Source organism: Corylus avellana, chromosome ca2, assembly GCF_901000735.1.
Source record: "Corylus avellana chromosome ca2, CavTom2PMs-1.0".
In the NCBI taxonomy this organism is placed as follows: Eukaryota; Viridiplantae; Streptophyta; class Magnoliopsida; order Fagales; family Betulaceae; genus Corylus; species Corylus avellana.
In genome coordinates, this window is record NC_081542.1 from 18,137,097 (window position 1) to 18,158,392 (window position 21,296).

At 37.7% G+C, this 21,296-nt stretch overlaps 3 protein-coding genes across 3 annotated transcripts; 2 read left to right on the top strand and 1 right to left on the bottom strand.

The window, feature by feature from the left end:
* Positions 1-3,227: 3,227 nt before the first annotated feature.
* LOC132170844 (uncharacterized) lies at positions 3,228-8,864 on the top strand. The gene is made up of 3 exons (XM_059581965.1): positions 3,228-3,389; positions 3,482-3,619; positions 8,613-8,864. The coding sequence occupies exons 1-3, from the start codon at positions 3,299-3,301 to the stop codon at positions 8,627-8,629; spliced, it is 246 nt and encodes an 81-aa protein (XP_059437948.1). The 5' UTR covers positions 3,228-3,298; the 3' UTR covers positions 8,630-8,864.
* A 71-nt stretch (positions 8,865-8,935) lies between these two features.
* Positions 8,936-13,411, bottom strand: LOC132170843 (LRR receptor-like serine/threonine-protein kinase GSO1). The gene is made up of 2 exons (XM_059581964.1): positions 9,631-13,411; positions 8,936-9,552 (listed from the first exon to the last, which is right to left on the bottom strand). Exons 1-2 carry the CDS (start codon positions 13,040-13,042, stop codon positions 9,179-9,181), a joined length of 3,786 nt encoding a protein of 1,261 aa, XP_059437947.1. The 5' UTR covers positions 13,043-13,411; the 3' UTR covers positions 8,936-9,178.
* Positions 13,412-19,075: 5,664 nt separating this feature from the next.
* On the top strand, positions 19,076-20,774 carry LOC132169198 (peroxidase 7). Its single transcript, XM_059580268.1, has 3 exons — positions 19,076-19,351; positions 19,445-19,787; positions 20,362-20,774. The coding sequence occupies exons 1-3, from the start codon at positions 19,076-19,078 to the stop codon at positions 20,772-20,774; spliced, it is 1,032 nt and encodes a 343-aa protein (XP_059436251.1).
* The last annotated feature ends 522 nt before the right edge of the window (positions 20,775-21,296 follow it).

The window sequence follows — 21,296 nt, forward strand, 5'->3', positions numbered from 1 at the left end:
CCACGATCTTTGGTTTTCTTTTTCATTCTTTGGTTTTCTGCAAGGTTGTGTATGTTTGTTTGTTTCTCGGGGTTCTGTGTTTATAGGTTTGAATCGTTTGATGTACGTAGTGGGCGTTCTGAGAGGATCTGACGAAAATGGAGGAGAAGAAAGAGGATCTGGAGAAGAACCCGCAATACCCGCCCCGATCCGCCCCGTCCCGCAATACCCGAACCCGCACGGGTGTTGCTATCTGTGCTCGGGTGGCGGGTTGAAATTTTGAAACCCGCAGGGTGCGGGGCGGGTTGGGGAAAATGACACCGCCTCACCACCCGCAAGGCTCACCCCCCTTACCATACCAACTATGATTATATGACCATCAGCCTGGTTATCTATGACAAAAGCCCCATTTCGTCAATGGATTAAAATTGACAATACGGTCACGCGTGCTCAAGCCATTTAATTTTTTTTTTTTTTTTTTCACTTTTGCCCTCACTCCAATTTTTTCTTCCATTTTTTTCTTTTGGGTTTAGGAGGGCATAAGCGTCATTTTTTCGGTCTGTAGTGAGGGCAAAAGTGAAAGAAAAAAATTTAAAATGACATATGACTTGCACATGACTGTTGACCGTCAATTTTAACCTTTTTGACTGACGGAATTGGGCTTTTTGTCATAAGATTGTAGTTTGATGGGGTCAGGTGTCATAGTTAGTAGTTCATAAGCTTGTATTATCATGATATGAGATAAATTCGTTTATTTTTACTCAAAATCATGTCTAATGACAATTTTCGAAAGACGGTTGATAATTTATAATTTATATTAAACATAGAAAGGAAGTTTACAACACAAATATAATAAACTATGGTTTTTTCTTTTTTAATTTTTTTTTATGTAGGGGTATGGTGACCATTTAGAGTAATGTGAATCCAACAACCCACATGACGAATTTGTTGTTGGGTTAAAAAGCTAGGTTGTATTCTATTGCAAATTGCACTACATACAATATATTTTATTTGGGTTGTTTATTACGTAACAAAAAAAGAAAAAAGAAAAAAGAAAAAAGAAGGTGGTGACTTGTGGGTGGATGTAGAGTGGCCGAACCACCTCTTTGAGCCAAAGAGGTGGGTTAGGGTGGCCGAACCACTTCATTGGCTAAAAAAAGTGATTCGACTATTTCTATTTAAAGGAGGTGGTTTATCTATCTAATAAACGCCATGTCATAATTTAGATTATTCATTTAAACTTTAAATAAAATATCTTACTTTTGATGCAATAATATTCCGGCGCAACACCCTATGTATATTGCACTCGATCTCAATCGAAAACTAGAGTTGACAGTTTTTTACACTACCTCTAGCATGAATCAAACACAAATTTAGTGAGTTACTATTTTGTATAATTAGGTTTGGGTCGACCCAAATTAACTTGTTTTATAACCATATCAATCCTAGGTCAACTTGTTTAATCGATAGGTGTCCCGTATAATCCATATAAAATATAAATTAAATTAGAATTTTTTATTTTTAACAACTAAAAAACAAAACCATAAAGTGTCTAGTAGGGTTTAAGCAATTAAAAAACAAAACGCTAATGATCTACCAGTCAAATGGTGTTTAAGTATTGTATATTGAGAGAAAATAATGAATGTTAGATTATGCAAGTTATTAGCTTTATCTTTGCAGTATTTAAATTATAAAAAAAAAGTTGCTCTTATTTCTCTTACTTGGTTTTTAAAAAAATAATATTCACCTAGGATCAGAATAACACTAGGAGAACACTCGGAAAGTACCTATCATTTCCCTTAAATTAATGGACATGAATTTCATACAACTGGTATGTAGGAAATTTTCTACAAACTAGCCTCTAAAAGTAACGTGTCCCTTACTAGTGGCCAGTGAGAAGCACATTTTTTTTTTTTTTTTTTTAATAGCATATGCATCTCACATGCTTTTTTAAAAAGACACATATTGCTTTTAAATACTGATTTGTAAAATTTTTTTACAAATTGGTTCTAAATTCATATATATGGTTGAAACACATCAAACAGGTCATGTTTGGGTCCATCCAACATGACTTATTTATTAAACGAGTTATACGGGTTAAGTCATGTTGGGTTGACTTAATACGACTTGTTTATTAAACGAGTTATGTAGGTTGTGTCATGTCATTCGCTTATTTAAATAGATGATGTCATAATTGGTTTATACCCAGTTAATCCGTGAGATGACCCAACACGTCAACACGAATTGTGAACCCTATCCTAAATGAATAGTTTCAAAGAATAAGGTCTTGTTTGGTTAATAGAATGATCATTCTATTAGGAAAATTAATAATTATTACTGGAAATGAGAAAATGTGAAATAGAATAATTATTTATATTCCTTAATTTGGAAACAACATATATACTTTTATTGGAATTCAACAAAAATTATTAAAAAAACCCTACATAATTTTTTAATACTCAAATTTATTATTATTATTTTTTTTTTTTTAAAAAAAAAAATGTTAAAATAGAGTGGGTGGCCACCCACGGCAGAAAGCAAGGGTGGTTGCACCACCTTGACGCATTTGGGGTGGCCAAAACAACCCATGATGCAAATCAAGGGTGGCCTAGCCACCTTCAATTTGCATAGGTTGCCACCCCCAAAGACGCCTAGGGGTGGCCGAGACCACCTTCGGTGCTTTTTTGGGGGTGGTCCCAGCCATCCTTGATGCAAATCGAAGGTGGCTAGACCATCCCAGATTTGCATAGAGGTGGTCTTGGTTACGTTGTAATGCAATCACTCCTGGAATGCCTCGAGGGCCCTATCGAGAGGCGCTTCGGGAGTGGTGCGACCACCCCAAGTTTCTGTAGTGGTGGCCAATCACCGCAATGGGTGGTCGGCTACCCACTGCTTTTGCAGGTTTTTTTTTTTTTTTTTTTTTAAAGTTGAAAAAAATAAAATAATGTGAGGTTTTTTTGAAAAATATATTGTCTATTCATGTAGGAATATCTATTCCTCTCAAATACATCATAGAAGAATTATTCCTGTGAAAATAATTATTCATAAAAATAGAGTCATTGTCAAACAAAAAGAATTACTATTATATAAGAATAGTCTTTCCATCTCATGGTCTTTTCTACAAACTAAACGGGAACAAAAGAAACTAAATAGACCTTTGATCAGGTAAGGGGAGGATCATTAAATGGGGTTTTATGATGGGTCCGGGTCGAAGTCCAAATATGGTGCGGACGTGGCGGAATCACAGGGGCAAACGATAATCGCCACACTGCAGAGTCAGGTGTTGGTGTTTGTAGAGAGAGAAGTGAGATAGAAAGAAATGGCGTGGAGCGCTACGATGATCGGAGCCCTGCTGGGATTGGGCACCCAGATGTACTCGAACGCCCTCCGAAAGCTCCCCTACATGCGCCGTAAGTCTCCATTTATTTCCCAATTCGTTTCATATTCTCTTACTCATCCATCCAGACAAACAAATAAACATGTTGATTGATGTTCGTTTTAGATCCGTGGGAGCACGTGCTGGGGATGGGACTCGGGGTCGTGTTCGTGAACCAGCTCGTCAAATGGGACGCTCAGCTCTCGGAGGACCTCGACAAGATGCTCGCCAAAGCCAAGGCCGCCAACGAGCGCCGCTACTTCGGTATTCTCTCTTTTCTATCTCTGTTGGGTTGGCACTTTTCGATTCATTTCGTCTGGGTCAGAGTCTTTTGCAAACTAATGCTTGTTTCATTTAATTAATTTGCACTTTGAAATTCTGAGTCATGTGGGTATGTGAAATTCCAATCATTCTACACGCTTACATCACGGAATCGAATTGCCTTTGCGTGTTCTCAAACCAAATTGCCTATACAAATAGTGTAAAAATAGTGTCTTGGCTACTGAGGCAAATAAATTGGAAATTAACAACCACTAAGAAATGATCAAATTGATAGCAAAGTATTTTTGGTTAGGATGGGAAAGGGCGCACCGAGTGGATAGTTCTTTAACATCAGATATAGGTGCTGGTGTTGAAACCGCACTATCTGAAGCGCCTATTTTGTTTTTATTGGGTTTCCTGATAATATTTCTGTTGCTTTTAACTTGCTTGTGTGGTGTTTGAATTAAAAGAAAAGATCTCTCTTTTTTTGGGTGAGGGGGAAGAATTATGCCCTCTTAATGCCTTCAAACTAGTCCCACCTGTGTTGCTCTACTGTGAGGAATGTTGTAATGGAGATCCAGTCATCCAGTGTGTCGTGGTTTCAAGTAGATTGGTTTTGTTTCAGCCACTAAGTGTTGTTTCTCGGTTGTAAGTGCAATTCGGTAATGGCTTATATTTATGAAGGTCTGGTAATAGATACAATAGAATATTTAAATGGTAGGAATTTTTTGGCAGCTATGGTTTGTCGTAGATGATAACTTGTTGTTTGTGTTTTAGATTTGATAGCTAGTGGATACAGGTGTTTGATCTATTATGATAATAAGATTAATGCTGACCTGCGTTTGCAGTTACATTTTCACTTTTGTTCTACCCCCTAGTATTTTGAAGTAATCTTAGAAGCCATCTATTTTTCGGACAACTCCAAAATCTCTTCTCTTGGTGTTAGTGGTGGTGAATTTTCTGATTTTGTTAAAGATTCAACTTCTTTTAGTGGTGATCAATAGAGTGTGCTGTGAATTTTTTTGAGGCTGAAAGACACCATAGATAACAGTTTATATCTGCTTTTATAGACCTTGGAACAAATGGCATTGCCTACTTCCATGAGTAAGGGGTGGAGGGATGAGGTGTAACACTCCGGAGTTGCCCACATAGGGTGGGAGATTTGCAAATATAATTATGAGTGCTAAATTCCACATTGTTAAGTTACTAAGTGAAACTGAGCTTTATAAGTGATTTTAGGGAAGATCTAAATTGACTAGTATTTTTGCGGTCATAACATAGATGTGGCCAACACTTTTTCCTGGATTGTTACAAATGGTATTAGAGCCACCTAGTAATGACATGTGGTATTGTCAGTACTGCATGACGTGGCCCTGACGAGGACGTTAGGGATTTAAAGAGAGAGTTTGTAACACTTCGAAGTTGCCCACATAGGTTAGGTGGTTTATAAAGATAATTATGAGCGTTGAGTCCTACATTGCTTATTTATTAAGTAAAATTGGGCTTTATAAATCATTCTAGAGAAGCTTTAAATTGACTAGTCTTTTTGGGGTTATAGTTCATATGTGGCTAGCACTTTTCCTTGGGTCGTTGCACGAGGTCATGTTATCCCAGTGCACCCTCCTAAGATTGTACTCTTAGAATGATATGCATTTTTGCCTTTGGCTAGCTTTTGATACCTTACAACACTCTAACTTCATTAAGATTTATCTTCTTTTTCTTAATTAGTTTTATGAGCTATTTATTATGACAACTTTATTTAGATTCCATGTTCAATGACAAATTTGAAGTTTGATTTTCATTTTAACATTTTAAATTAATATCATGACAAAGCCCTTTATCTAACATTTTAAATAAAGTTGTATGATATTAATTAGTATCATACAACTTTATTTATTCTCCCCCTATTGTATCTATTAGAATCAGGAGTGGCAATGTGTGTGCCCCAGCTTGTGATTACCTGATAGGAGGATTTTGGAAAATTATTTAGGGATCAATTTTTTGGGCCAAGGCCTATAATCAGGTGATGATTTGATAACGGGCTTAATAAAATGGAATTTTAGCCCATTTAAGGTGGATTTTTGAAATAGGGCCAATTGGGCCTAAAACTCAAATAGGCTTGATTAGGCTCGTGATAGGGCCATTAATGTAAAAGGTTTTGCTCATTTAGATCTTCAGTGAAGAAAAAAAAGGCGTGACTGCAAAACAAGTGTACTTTCGTGTGCCCCATTCAAGTAAGGCCACCATTTTACAAGTAGAAAGTAAAAGAAATAAAAAAAGAAAAAAAAAAAGAAAAGAAAAGGGAAATGTGATTTGAGGGCTAAAAATTTTAAGTTTCATGGGACCATGAGGAGAGAAATTTTGGGCCAAAGTAGTTCTTGGTCTGTAATATAATAGAATGATTGAATTCTAGTAATTGATGTTCGGTGATGAATTTGTCTTGTGAAACTTAATGATGGAGTCAAAATTTACAAAGATGTCACTTATAAACATAAAATAAAATTACAAAGACGTTATATTGGTTAGATATGGATTTACTGCAAGTATTTGACATAGGGTTAACTCGGTTCTAATGAAGGAATGAAAATGCTGAAATAATAATCATAAGGATATTTGGAAAGTTTGGAAAGTTTGGAAAGTTTTGCTATCTAACCTTAAGCACAATTGTAGCGTTTCGATCATTTTGGTCAGTCTAGAAGGACAGGCGAATGATCTATTTTCCTAAAGTTCTATCCAAAGGTTTCTATCAAGAGTACACTATCCAATTTACCTACATATTATATGCCTCTTTTCCCTATTCTAGTAGGAGTGGCTAATGAGCTTGAGAGACTTTAGAGTGATTTTTTATGGGGTGGTATTGAGATGAGCTTAAATTTTATTTAGTGAATTGGGCAAGGATTTGTTCTCTGATAAAATTAGGTGGGTTGGGAGTTAAAAATCTGATTCAGTTCAATTGAGCCCTTTTGGTAGAGTGGTTGTGGTGGTATGCTATGGATAGAGAAGCACTATGGAGATTGGTGATAGAGATTAAATATGATAATATAAGGGGATGTTGGTGCTTGTAGGACGTAACAGGGAATTTTTGAAATATATAAGAAGAGGGTGGGAAACATTTTAAAAATTTGTTAAATTTGAGGTGGGTGATGGGTCAAAGGTTGGTTTTTGGCATGATGTGTGGTGTGGGGATAGTTCGTTGAAGGTATCTTATTCGAATTTGTTTAGTATTGCATAGAGAAAAGATGTGTGGATGGCAAATAATTTGCAGCTTTGAGAAGGGAGTATTCATTGGAAATCAAGGGATAGTTCGTTGAAGGTCGAATTTGTTTAGTATTGCATAGAGAAAGGATGTGTGGATGGAAAATAATTTGCAGCTTTGAGAAGGGAGTATTCATTGGAAATCAATTTTTACTAGACCAGTTTAGGATTGGGAGGTGGTGGTGGTAGTATCTTTCTTGGAGAGGTTGTATTCTTTCAGACTAAGAAAAGGAGATTCAGATAGAATTGGATGGAGTTCTTCTAAAAGGAGTAAGTTTGAAGTGAAGTTATTGGATCAAGTGCTAACTAGTTTGAATGGATTCTCTTTCCCTTGGAAGAGTATATGGAAAGTCAAGGGTCCTTTGCGGGTGCCGTTCTTTATGTAGACAGCAGCCTTAGGAAAAATATGGACGCTGTATAACTTGAGAAGGAGGAATGTTGTGGTGGTTAAGTGGTGTTGCATGTGCAAGAAGAGCGAGGAATCTTTTGATCACTTAATGATTCATTGTGAAGTAGCAAGAGAGTTGTGGAGTTCCATTTATAATTTGTTTGGTGTAGAGTAGGTTATGCTTAGATGGGTAATCACTTTTTTGGTTAGTTGGGGAGTAAAGGTAAGACGTGATACAATTATGGAAGTATGGAGGTTGGCTCCATTATGTTTAATGTGGTGTCTTTGGCAATAACAGAAAGTTTTGAACATGTAGAGACTTCGGTGATATAGTTGCGGAAGATTGTAATGAACATGTTCTACACCTAGATATTTGCTCATCATAGCTTGTATGTCGCTAGTTTTGTAGATTCTTAGAACTTTTGTTCATTTTCTTCAGATTAGGAGTTCTTTTTTATACTCCCTGTGTATTAGGGTTGTGCCCCTTTTTCTAATGATATTGCAATTCTTATATATAAAAAAAAAGTTCTGGCCTGGCCAAAGGTAAGGGTCTTATGTTCTTGAGATAGTATCTGTAATTCTTGTGTTAGCTGGGTTACAGTCTGATTGTTGGGTTGCATTTTGGCTAAAATTAGTAAGATAGTAGCGCACCCAATATTATTTTATAAGAATTAAAAATTGGGGGCATTATAGGTAAAGACCCTCCTCCCTAGCCTTTCTCCCTCTTGCTTAGAAAGAAAGAAAAAATTTAATATCATGCCACCCTGCTTACTTTTATGGTGCTATCCCATGCTACCAAACCTACATTGGCTAAGTTGTGCTATCAAACATACAGAGGCCCTAGAAGGTTACTTGCTTTTGGGAGTATTCGAATTTCCAATGTGAGCAATATAAATGCAAGTGACTGCGCAGTGCAGTCTAAACTCGCAAATCACTCTACCTTTTCATGCAGTCATTTTTGGATTTGTCCTGATACCTTTTCTTTTTGGTTGTTATTTGGAATTGAATATATATAACAGAGATTAAATGCATTCTTCTCAAGTGAACTTAATGCTTTAATTTCTTAATTGGCTAAAACTAAGCTGTCCTCTAGAAGCATCTCTGTGGAAGTTTACCACCCTATAAACCTGTATGTTTGAATCAATTGGAAGTTCAACTAGTGTTTGTTTTCACAGGGTACTCCTGCACTGGAGATTTTTCTTCTGGACATCTTATGAGCCAACTAATTTGACTTGTAAAGACTTTTAGTTCACTAATAAAAGGATGAGAGCTGTGTTTGTTACTGTGTCTGTAGCACCTTTTTCCCCACCTCTTTTAACTCTATTTATTTTGTAATTTTGCTATCAATTGCAGATGAAGACGATGAATAGCTTCCCTTTCCATGTTTCATGGCATCTTCAGACAAGGCATTCTTGTTCTTAGAAAATGTGGCCTTCATGTTGGAGATGCTTATTTGCTTTTCAATTAATGTTGCTCCGTTTGTAAGGCTGATAGAACTCTTCCAACTCTATTTACTTTTTGGTAAACAAAATCTTTGAGGTGCTTTCACGATGCAAACTGGCTAATTCAATATATCCATCAATAAATGGAATTGCTTGAGCTGTACTCTTTCTAGCAAGAACATTTTGGAATCAAAGTCTTATGATATCACCCAAGGGAGGTCACGCTTTTCATAATTTTTAAATGCTTTAGATGATTTCTAGCAAGAACAGCCTTCATGCTCGGGACAGGAGGCTCCAAAATGCTCACAATAAAGGAGTTACATAAATGTCTGAATGTTCAACTGATGCTAGTGGTTAATCTGTTGTACATAAAAGACTGCACGAGGATTGAAGTTGGCAAAAATCTACATAATAATTTAAAGCTTGTTCCAACAGGCTGCGTGTTTATTCTGATATTGTACTTCAATCTTCTCAAAATTAAGCATAAGGATCCATATTCGCCGTCTTTCCAAAGTCCACCATCCTATTGTTAAACACATGTACAAGGAGATCGCATGCTTGCCGGGAAGACAGCCTTTCTTGCGGGGTAGTTTTTGTGCACTGGAGGGATATTTCAAGCACTTGGAAGGCTGCACATTCTTCACCCTGTAAGAGCGGTTTCAATGCCGGATCGATCAACTCCTCGCGGTCGGAACCTTGCAATTCGATGTGCGTCTCTACCCATCTCACCATGTCCATCTCCACACCGAAAGTCGCATCCGTTGGCATTTTTCCACTAACAAGCTCCATTAGCACAATGCCCATGCTGTAAACGTCACTCTTTTCTGTTGCCTTCAATGAATATGCATACTCTGAAAGCATGGCAAATGTTTGTTAGAAATTTAGAATCATCACAAGCAACATTAAACTTAAACTATAGGAGATTGTACCTGGTGCGATGTAGCCATAGGACCCAGCAAACCATGTATTTGATTCCGTGTTAGAATCACAATCCTCGGCGAGCACTTTTGCGAGCCCAAAATCCCCCAAATGTGCATCCATCTTCAAATCTAGCAACACATTGCTTGATTTAATGTCCCTGTGAACGATCTTTGGTACACAATCATGGTGGAGATACTCCACTCCTTGAGCTAATCCCACTGCAATCTTCAACCTTGCTTCCCAATCTAGGCTTCTGTTCTTCTTGTTACTGAGCGGTTGTCCATGCAGCCAATCCCATACGCTACCATTCACCATGTAATCGTATACCAACAGATTCAAACCTTCCCTTCTGTTGCTGCAGTAACCCATCAATTTCACTAGATGCCTATGCCTTATCCTCCCAAGCGTCTTAACCTCTCTTGTGAAACTCTTATTCAGTAGAAGATCATCTTTCCACAATATCTTCTTGACTGCCACCGTTTCTCCTGACGCCAATTCAGCTTTGTAGACCTTTCCAGAACCTCCTGAGCCAATTATGAACTCATCGCTTAAATGGTTTGTAGCTTCCATAATGTCATCCCATTTTAGATCTCGCATTGCAGCACCATTTGGGAAGAGTAGTCTTCGCTGTGCTTGGGAAGAGCTTGATGAGTATGCACAGTTCACTTCACTGGCTTTTCTGAATTCTCTTCTGTGTTTTAAAATGAGAGTAACCCCAAGAATCAGCAGACAAATTGCAGCTAGAGTCGATATTGCAGAAATGACCACTACTGATGCTTCACTTAAGCCTGACTGCTGGTTGCCGGATTCGCCGCCATTGCAGCGACCAAAAGAGCTTCCACAAAGGTGTAGATTTCCTTCAAATACCTCGGATGGCCACCGTGAGAACTGCTTGCCCAATTTACCTTGAAGATTGTTATAAGATAGATTGAGTTTTCCCAAGCTACTCATCTCCCCAACTTGGGGAGGTACTTCTCCATCGAGTTGATTGTGAGAAAGATCGAGTTCTATGAGTTTCGACAGTGTTGTAATTGATGGCGGGATTTGACCGGTGAGATTGTTGTAACTGAGGTCTAGTACGATTTGAAGATTCTGGAGCTGAGCAAGCTCAGTAGGAATTTCACCATTAAGGCTATTTCCTGAGAGCCGAAGCTCATACAGCTTGCCTAGCTTACCTATTGCAGGAGGGATTGATCCAGAAAACTGGTTTTTGTTGAGGTTGAGGACATTAAGTGATGACAGGTTTCCAATTTCAGAAGGGAAAGTTCCATTAAGCGAATTGTCATTCAGAGAAAGCACTATCAGCTTAGAACAATTGAATAGTTCTTCAGGAAGAGGCCCAACAAACAAATTGGATGAGAGTTTCAGCTCTCCCAACTGAGGTAAACTTCCGAGCCATGATGGTACCGGTCCGGAAAGAAGGTTATTGTTTAAATCAATATGGGAAAGTTTCTTGCACAATGAAAGCTCAGCTGGCATTCCTCCAGTGAGTAAATTGCTGGAGAGATCCAACAATGATAGTTCATGGATGTTTCCCAAAGTCAATGGGATTTTCCCAGTGAATTGGTTGTTCCCTAATCTTAGCCTCTCAAGAAAAGGTGAATCTCCCAGTTGGGGAGGAATCTCATGGTCAAATGCATTGTTTGTGACATCAAACGAAAGAAAAGAACGTGAGCTACACAATGCACTAATGCTACCATTCAATCTGTTTTTCGACAGATTCACTCTAGTAAGGTTTGCCAAATTAATCAGAGTATCAGGGAGATTACCTTCGAGGGAATTGTTGTAAAGCATGAGTTGTTCCAAAGCTCTAAGGAATCCAAACGTCAAAGGAATGCCACCAGATAGACTGTTGTCTGCCAAGTCCAGAATAGTTAGTTGATGACAGTTACCCATCGTGGCGGGAATTTCACCCACAAGTTCATTCTGCCTCAGATGAAGAAAATTCAGCTGCTTTAGCCTTCCAATAGTAATGGGAATTTCCCCACTGAAATGATTTCCGAAAAAATCAATCATTTGCAAGCTCGAACAATTGCCAATCTCCAAAGGGATCTCCCCAGATAACTGGTTCTCATAAAGATACAAAATTTCAAGCTTCCCGAGCATACCAACCTCTTTAGGCAGAGTGCCGTGCAAGTTGTTATGGTACACTGCAAGTGTCTGCAGATTACTGAGGTTCCCAAGGAATGGAGAAATTGAACCCACTAAGCTGTTGTTGTGGAGCAAGATATCAGTGAGCCCAAGAAGCCCGTATAGTTCAACCGGTATAGACCCATTGAGCGTGTTGTTGGACAAATCAAGTTGTTTTAAAGATTGACACTGGCTCAATTCTGCCGGAATTTCACCGGAAATTTGAGTCTCGGCTAGCATCAAGTGCTGCAAATTGGTTGTGTTGGAACATATGTTTCTTGGAATGACACCAGACAGAGTGTTGTTTGACAAAACCAAGAAAACTAGCTGGCCCATGTTGCCTAATTCCTCCGGAACACCTCCACTGAGCTTGTTCATCGACAAATCGAGGTTTTGAAGGTTACCCAACTGAGCTAAAGACGTTGGAATTGGACCCTCGAGCTGGTTCCCCATGAAATTCATGTACACGAGTTGACTCAGTTCACCGAGTTCGCTCGGTATCTCACCCGAGAGACTATTGTTGGCCAGGTTAAGAGTTTGGAGATTGTTGAGCCGACCCAAATCCCCTGGGATTGATCCGTTGAGACTGTTGAGAGCAGCGGTGAAGACTGTGAGGCTCGAGCAGTTCCCCAGCTCGGCTGGAATCGGACCCTCGAGTTGATTTTGTTGGAGAATCAAACTGCCGAGTTGTCCGAGTTGTCCGAGTTCTGGGGGTATTGGACCGGTGAGACTGCATGAGGCCAAGCCAAGAGTGACTAAATTGACAAGATTGCCAAATGAGGAGGGAATCGGCCCGGTGAGTCCATTGTCTCCGAGTCGCATGACTCGGACACTCGCGAGTGAGCCGAGCTGAGTTGGGATTGGACCAGTGAGTTGGTTAGAGAAAAGAAGCAAAGACTCGAGGGAAGAAAGGTTGCAGAGGTCAGGTGGAATGGGACCCGAGAGGCGGTTAGAAGAGAGATTGAGGAGGAGCAGGTTTTGCAAACGACCGAGTGAGGGTGATATTGACCCGGCGAGTGACGAGTCAGAAAGGTTTAGACTCACCACTTCAACTGAGCCATCAACCGAGTCTAAACCACAAGAAACCCCTCTCCAAGTACAAAAATTTGGGTTGCTTTCAGACCAATCATGCAAGACTTCTTCTGGGTCCTCCACAAATGATTTCTTTACCTCCAAAAGCACCCCAAAAGTTGAGATACTATCAACCTTGGCCTTGCACAAGACAAACTCAGACGAAAAGCACATGAAAATTACACTGAGAACTGATAAATATCGAACTAAACAAGCCATTTCTATGAAAATTAAGCACTCTTGATGATCAAAGAAGTTCAAAAGAGAGCTTTGAGATGGAGAGAAAAAAAAGGCTCACAACTTGTTTGGAGTTTGACCTATGACATAAATGGGAGAGCTTTATTAATTTGGTTTGTAGGCATTAAAGACAGCTCTATGTTTCTACAATTCTACTGGTGAAGTTGGCGGTGGTTTGAACAAATTAAGAAGGTATCTCTCAATGTTTCTTGAACTGTGGAGGAAGATTGATGGCTGCATGCATTGGAAAGTCGGTTTTTGCAGAGAATTTAAGAGATAAGAATACAGCTAGCTGTCAGTCTGTCTACTGCAGGCTGCAGCAATTGACATTAATGAGCGCACAACTTCTCCTCTGCTCTATACACAGAGAGAGAGAGAAAGTCAAAATGGGTCACAGGAAGAAGATGAAAATATATGAAAAATATTCAACAAACGAGATTAAATACCAAGTAAATGGAGATATGGGGTTACATGGTGGAAGATACAGTGGTTGGGTGACCGACAGGGATGATAGTCGTGGGTTTGCTTGTTATAGTGTGTTAGCTAAAAATGAAAGACCCTAATAAGAAAGTGAGCGGTTGAATTTCCATAATATTCTTCACTGTTTAGAAAATGTACTTTGAAGTTTGAAGCTTTACAAAAGTCAATGCAGTCCCCCACAAACCCTTGTCATTCCCCACGTATGCACAAAACCTTCCAAATCCCAACTCACCACCTTTGCGAAGAAAGGAAATGCTACCATATCATATAGCTTAGGGAAAAAAAAAAAGAAAAAAAAAGAAAGCTACCATTATAGCTTTTGGGAATATTATTGGGTTAAGCTACCAAATCCTTGTGTTTTTTTGTGGACTTTCCACTGTTTGATTGGTTGCATGCAAACCCTGTTGCCTACTCCAAATGCCTTTCTTTCTGTTTTGCCCACTCATTTTTTTAATTTTCTGCTATTAATTATCATGTTAATCAACTTACAATTAATGTTTCTTATAGTACTCTTCCTTTGTTTTGTTCTAGCAAATCCAACCCACTTCAACAGATTATGTGGAGAGAAGTCGTCGGGCATTTCTTAATTCTAGTCTTTGGCAGGTTTTATATGATGTTTGTAAATTGTAACCTTGATCCATCCACCAGATAGATCTTATCTTTGCCAGAAAATTTATCTTATCATCAGGAAATTATTAGTCAATCATCTGGTTTTCGAAAAAAATAAGTTTTAAAGTATTTTTCTGTTGATATGGTGCCACTTTCAACTAATGAAAATCCTTTCACACATACTAGCTAGCTAGAAATTTGAGATCAAACCCTATGTTCATTAGGAGAAAATACTTTGCATGGATGTGTTGAAAGGGTAGAAAAAAAAAACATAACATCATCAATAGTGATCTACTCCATTGAAGTCCCTTTCTACTGCTAAATTTTGACTATTGTATCATTTTGAAATTTGTTTATGGGCACTAGGTAAAACAATAAAATATAGGTGTCATTTTTATGGTTATTGAAAGATCATATATCTTTGTGTAAGATTAGACAAGTTACTGGTTGATTTTTTAAATCAAAGAAACCTCCTATGAAACATTTCATAATCAATTTACACCAGTAAGTATAGCCAAAAGGTCTAAATAAACAACAATGGTTAACCCTTGTTCTAATATAATTGACCAAAAGTTGCATGTAAGGACACAAGTTCTTATGTGTATTGAGAATATATATATACACACACACATAAGGAACCTTTTTTTGGTTGGTGGGGGGGGATTAACAAAATGATCATGACTTTGGTTAAATATATTACTTCGATGTTTTGCAGGCGATACCAGACAAATTTGTTCATGTTTCCTCCTCTTGACAGGTTTAAAATTAGAAGGTGAGGATCTGTTCATCATAAAGGCATCACTAATCTGGTTGGACTTAGTTGTTAAACAACCTCTTATTCTTCTTCCCAACTCTAAAAGTGCTCAAATCATTTGCATATACATGACGCTTTCTTCTTTCAAATATAACTTAATGAGTCTACTTAGCTGCCAAGTATATATCAAGTTGCCACAATAATTGACCCCCTTTGTCCCTCTCTTATCTGTTTCTACCTAAAACATACTCCCAACCATAACTGATCTCGACTACACGAGCTTTTTTAGAGATGGTAATTTGTATTCATGTGTCTGATTCAAGTTGTGTCGGGATTAGAAATAGCAATTCCCTTTCACAATGGCCATTGATTTTCCATTTAAACTCTCTTGTCTGAATGCTCTCTGCAGCTGATCAAGATGTGTACTCAGATTCCTTAGTCAAAGTCTATGACAATAGGTTCACACTTTATTCTGACAAAAAATGACAAAACGTTTTACATAGTGAAAGCATATATATATATATATATACACCACAAGCCTGTCAATTATATGGACAGGTTCTGCGCGTGACACTGTAACATATCGCTACAAAATATATGACCTTGTATGATATCGTAGATTGCTCATATGATTATCCAAAGAATATTATATATTCAATACATTATTACTAATTAATAATAACAAGATTCTTATGAAGAATTAGTTAAATGTAAGACGTGGAAATGAAGAATATTGGTTAGACTTGGACAATATTATAATATGATGAATTAAACTGTGGATGCTGTGTCCAAGAGAATGTGACAAAGATCATGACGATACTTTAAAGACTTAAGACCTTCACCCACTTCCTAAATTCCTCCACAATCACACCCAAATAGCTCTCTGTAAATTAAATCCCATCTTTTCTATATGGTTCCGGTTTGAACCAGCTCATATGGTCTAGTTATGGTCCAAATATCAAAGGTAGCTAGTTGACAAAAATGTTCTATCTTAAAGGAATTATATTGATACACGCAAACAAGAAAAATTTCTGTACTCACGGACGCATTAGATAGGCAGACATCATATCATAACATTGTGTCTGGATTCTGGTAGCTAAGTACAGAGTTTTTCTTCTCGTGCAACACCACAGTCCATCCGTTTTCTGTGCTGCCCACAATCCTGACTTTAATTATTACATGGGCAGCCTTCTGGACGATGTGATATGCACTACCAAAAAAAGAAAAAAAAAAATTAGTGATATAGTTATTTGGGGTGTTTTTCGCCAAAAAAAAAAAAAAAAAAAACGCTCCAATTGATTTAGAAACGCTTGAATAGGAGCACTTGACACACGCCTCAAATGATAGTAATTGAAATTCAATTTAGATACTCTTTTTTCAGTGAAAAACACCTCAAAAATTGAGCATTTTAAGCAAAGTGTTTCTAAATTACGAAGGGGGCGCTTGCACAGTTTGAAAAAAGGGGTCGTTTACACAGTAAAACGTCCCCATATAGCCACATTTTATTAAAATGCTTCTATTTCAAGCGTTACTAAACATGAAATTTTTTGTAGTGATGTCACGTTCAAGTTTGAAAGCATTGGAATATGTAAAATGCAACACGCGAGTACGAGTTGCCACCTCTAATATTAATTTGTAAAACATAAGTTTTGGGCATGGAGAGTTTGAGATCCATCATATGTCACGATATTAAACAAACTATTTTTTGGAAGATAGTTTTTGTGATGTAGAAGTGACGTGAAGTTGAGCTCATAAATTGGTATTCCTACGTGAAACCAAATCAACCATAGTTGGAAGCTAGAGTTGAGAAACAACCAACGGATTTATTCAACTCTCACCAACTCGAATGGATGCCATGTAGAGAAACGGTTTGGCTCAGCTAGCTGTTTGATAGGGTCCAAGATGAAGCAATTATGTGGGCATGGCTGGAGTCCAGTTTTGATCATTTGCATATGACTTGGGGGGTTGGTGTGAACTGTGAAGGACAAGTTCCAAGCAAATTTTTTTGGGATTGGAAAAAGGAAGTGTGATTTGAAGTTTATATACACATGTTGGTGTACAAAAATTAGGCACCAAAAATCTTTCAAGGTCAGTAATAGAATCTGCATTGGTAGTCGGTAGATGTCATGTTTACGTACTTTTGTCACATTCTTTGGACTAGATGATTCATCACAACACCAACTATCGTTTTTGTTTGGCATGTACATGCTAGCATCATTACTCTGGTTGGATTATTTCCTAGGGTCACTAGCTTGGGAATAAGCCCAAGGAATTAGTTGTTCAAATTGTGGGTAGTTATTTTGAGAAATCATTTATAAGATTTACTTGTTCAAATAAATTTTGGACTGCCCAACTATCTACTTGAATGATATGTGAACTATTAAAAATAAAAATAAAAAACGGTTTTGTTCATTAAGCATGTCTTGCCCATAATCTCAAGGTCTCTCCCATGGCAAAAAGAGAAATTGAGGAAGGAGCAACTCTAAAAAATGATAAAGGTTAATAGTGGTGCCTTCTTACCTCCACAATGTTGTTTCAAATGCTTAACTCGATTGAGGCAACTGCAGTGGCTACCCTTCAATAAGAGATTGACATCTCAGCTTTGTACAACTTAAAAAAATGAAACAAACACAACATATCATATCCATAGATGTGAGCTAAGATATATTTTTTTTTAAGTAGATTTGGATGTGATCTAGTGTATGCGTTTGTTTTATTTTCTTAAGTTATACTAAGCTGATGTGTCAATATTTTATTGGAGGGTGAAAAAAATGAATTTGTGCCACAATGTCATAGAACTATAGAAGTTATTCTCCTCATGAGAATTGGAATATGCATGGTGAACAAAATATTGGACAAATTCGTCTGGCCCCTTGGCACCAGTCACTGGATTGGACTATTTAAATCTAGGCTCGCCCAACCCACAAATATGACCCATTAATGCTTTGGGCTTACTTCATCTCTAAGCCTATGATGAATTTCAACCAAGCATGGATATAGCCTATGCCAAGCTTAGTTCATGTCTAAGCTTATACAGTCCCCCTTGAAATTTATTTTGAATACTATGACTGCATATTTTTACATTTTTCAAAAAAAAAAAAAAAAAAAAAAAAAACCACACACACACACGCACATCCTCTTTACCATCTCGTAGAGAGAATTTTTTATACGACTTGTAAACTCGACATAAATTCAGTACGAAATTAGCGAGTTAGGGTTGAAAATTTTGACCATTTAATTAAATGAGTTTTATTAAGGTTGACCTATACATATGTTATGCCAATGCCTTGAGACGACTCAAATCCAATACGCGACATTTAAGGTTAACTATTTTGACATGATCTGCGAATCTAACATGACATTAGGGAATTATTAGGATTGAAGGGTTTTGTCCATTTAATTAAATGGGTCTAGTTAACTAAAGTTGAGCTATATAGTTGTCTTGTATTCATATATATTTCAATACGACATAAACACCGCATGTGGACATGAATTATCCTCCTACCAAACATGCATTCAAAGGTGGCTTCTCGTAAACTAAGGTGTCCAGACTCCAGTATTCCATCTGTCAAAGCCAAATCTCCATTAATGGGGGTGTTCGTGTACTCAATGTGGCAATGTCTGCTGGAGAGCTGGCACGTTCTCATATTATACTTCTTCAACCTGTTTTTTTTTTTGTTCCATAGGCCTTAAACAGTGCTGAAGTCTCATATATATATATTCTATGGCACAGAAAGATCTATTAGAGATTGATCATATCCATTAATTTATAAATAGCATGCGATTTGATTAACACTTATTAGTATATCTTCATTAAACAATTTTGGTGCAAATTATATCCTAATATGCTATCCGTATAGCTTCTATCTACCTCTATTCTTTTATTCCTATTAACGTTGCTTAGTTAAGTTAATATCATGAAAGACAATAAAATAATAGTCAATTTCATACCACTTAATTCCTTCATCAGCAAACATCTAATGGGATTATTGTCAACCCTACATGTAGGCATGTCACCTTTGTTTGAGGATGTGCTTCCCACGTTGTTCAATATACAGAAATATTAACATATTCCCATGTCTTCCAATTACATTATTATGTTATGTATATATATTGTCAAAGTCCACCATAACCCCACAATCGAACTCTTCTCCTTCCTTGGAACAACAATCATGAATTCATCAATTTCAGTACTCCTCATTCTCCTCCTTGGTCTACACTTGATTTCGGCCGCCTCCGCCCACCCCGGCGAGGCCGATGATGTTTTGAAGATTCATACGTTGTCAGAGACATCGCCTTTCCAAGACTGCCTTTCATTTTCTTATTATAATCAGAACTGTCCAGATGCTGAAGCCATTATCAACAGAAAATTAAAAGAATGGTTTCAAAAGGATTACACCCTCGCTGCCAGTCTCATTAGGTTGCACTTTCATGACTGCTCCGTTAGGGTGAGAATTACTATATAGTTATATATATTGAAATTTAAGTCATTTATATATATGTTGAAATTTATGCATTGGTTTTCTTGTTATGCAAGGTAGGGTTGTGATGGTTCGGTGCTTTTAGACCATGAGGGAAGTGAAAGGACGGCAGAAGTGAGCAGGACACTTAGAGGATTCGAAGTGATTGATGATATTAAAGCGGAGATTGAGAAGAAGTGCCCGCATACGGTGTCTTGCGCAGATATTCTGACAGCAGCTGCTAGGGATGCCACTGTTTTTGTTGGAGGTCCTTATTGGGCGGTCGAGTATGGAAGGAAAGATGGCGTGGTTTCTCTTGCCAAAGAAGCTGAATCAGTGCCAATGGGTCACGAAGACGTCACTTCTATGATTGAGTTTTTCCAGTCCAAGGGTTTGAATGTCGTTGATTTGGCTATTCTTTCAGGTGAACCATGCAACTATATATATATATAGCCCATATATATCATAATAGAAGTGCAATTGGTGTTAACGTGTTGGGTTCGGGCCGTATTGAGGCATAATTCGACTCATTAATTAAACGGGTAAAACTCCTAAACCCTAACCTGCTGGATTCGCGGGTCGTGTCAAAATTTGTCAATCCTAGTGTCATGTGTCAGGTTCGGATTGTATCAAAACATGAGTATAAGACTATATAGGTCAACAATAACTCGACCTATATATATATATATATATATATATATATAAAATTAAATGGGTCAAAACCCCTCAACGCTACCCTACTAATTTAGGGGCATTACTAGAATATTAAGAGAAGGGGGGGAAGGGGGAGGTAAAAGTTAATTTTGGGGAGTCAATTTCATAAAAATACATAAAATTTAGAAGAAGAAAAAAATTGAAATTTTTGTGGCAAATTTTATAAAGGTAGAGATATTAATGGTTCCACCCCTGGGCTAATTTCGTGTTGAATACGCAGTTGGGACTATTAATATATCACTCTTATGCCCCTAAATTTGTACCACCTACAAAATGTTGTGCAGGGGCACATACCATTGGAAGGGCTTCATGTGGTTCCATCCAACAAAGGCTCTTTAACTACAGCGGGACACCAGGGAAATCAGATCCATCAATTGATCCAAAATATTTCAACTTTTTGAAAAGAAAATGCAGATGGGCATCGGAATTGGTTGAGCTTGATGCCACAACCCCAAAGACCTTTGATGCAGTGTACTACACCAATCTTCCAAAGAAGATGGGGCTCTTATCCTCAGATGCCAAGCTGTTTTCTGATCCAAGGACTGCACCTCTTGTCAATGCATTGGCTTATCAGCCCTCTCTCTTCCTGTACCAGTTTGGGGTGTCCATGGCAAAGCTTGGGAATGTGCAGGTCCTCACAGGTCCACATGAAGGCGAAATCAGAGCCAAATGCAATTTTGTCAACTCTCATAAATAATTTCTTAATTAATTAATTTCTATACTATATATCATGCTTTCTTTTGTTTCACTTAATTGGTACTTTACAATTTGTATTGCTGTTTCTGCTGCTACTGCTATATGATGACATTGTCATTTAAGAAATAGAATAACTTTACACTTGTGCAATTTACTTCTTATATCTACCATTTTTTTTTTTTTTTTGGTTGGGAATCTCTTGCATGTTCAGTTTGTTTGTTGCTGCTAAGTACATGATGTTTGGTATAGCGGGGTTTGGTATAGCGGGGTAATTCGTATTCGTATGTTGGGTTTGGGTCGTGTGAGATAAACCAATATATATAAGCCGATCTATTTAATAAAATGAGTTAGACCTCAAATTCTAATTAAGAAGTGCTAGAGAGCCAAAGAGCAGGAGCCCAAATTCTTTCTAAACTGACGTGGCAAGAATTTTAAACACCCCAGACAGGTTGTTTAGATTTTTTTTTTTTTTTTTTAATTTTAAAATTCTTGTCATGTTAGTTTGGAAAGAATTTTGGCTCCT

Excerpts from the sequence above, each read along its gene's own strand:
- LOC132170844 (XM_059581965.1), top strand. The coding sequence starts at position 3,299 with ATGGCGTGGAGCGCTACGATGATCGGAGCCCTGCTGGGATTGGGCACC. Across the intron at positions 3,390-3,481 it reads AAAGCTCCCCTACATGCGCC|ATCCGTGGGAGCACGTGCTG; the intron begins GTAAGTCTCCAT and ends TGTTCGTTTTAG.
- LOC132170843 (XM_059581964.1), bottom strand. The coding sequence starts at position 13,042 with ATGGCTTGTTTAGTTCGATATTTATCAGTTCTCAGTGTAATTTTCATG. Across the intron at positions 9,553-9,630 it reads CTATGGCTACATCGCACCAG|AGTATGCATATTCATTGAAG; the intron begins GTACAATCTCCT and ends CCATGCTTTCAG.
- LOC132169198 (XM_059580268.1), top strand. The coding sequence starts at position 19,076 with ATGAATTCATCAATTTCAGTACTCCTCATTCTCCTCCTTGGTCTACAC. Across the intron at positions 19,352-19,444 it reads TTCATGACTGCTCCGTTAGG|GGTTGTGATGGTTCGGTGCT; the intron begins GTGAGAATTACT and ends TATGCAAGGTAG. Across the intron at positions 19,788-20,361 it reads TGATTTGGCTATTCTTTCAG|GGGCACATACCATTGGAAGG; the intron begins GTGAACCATGCA and ends AATGTTGTGCAG.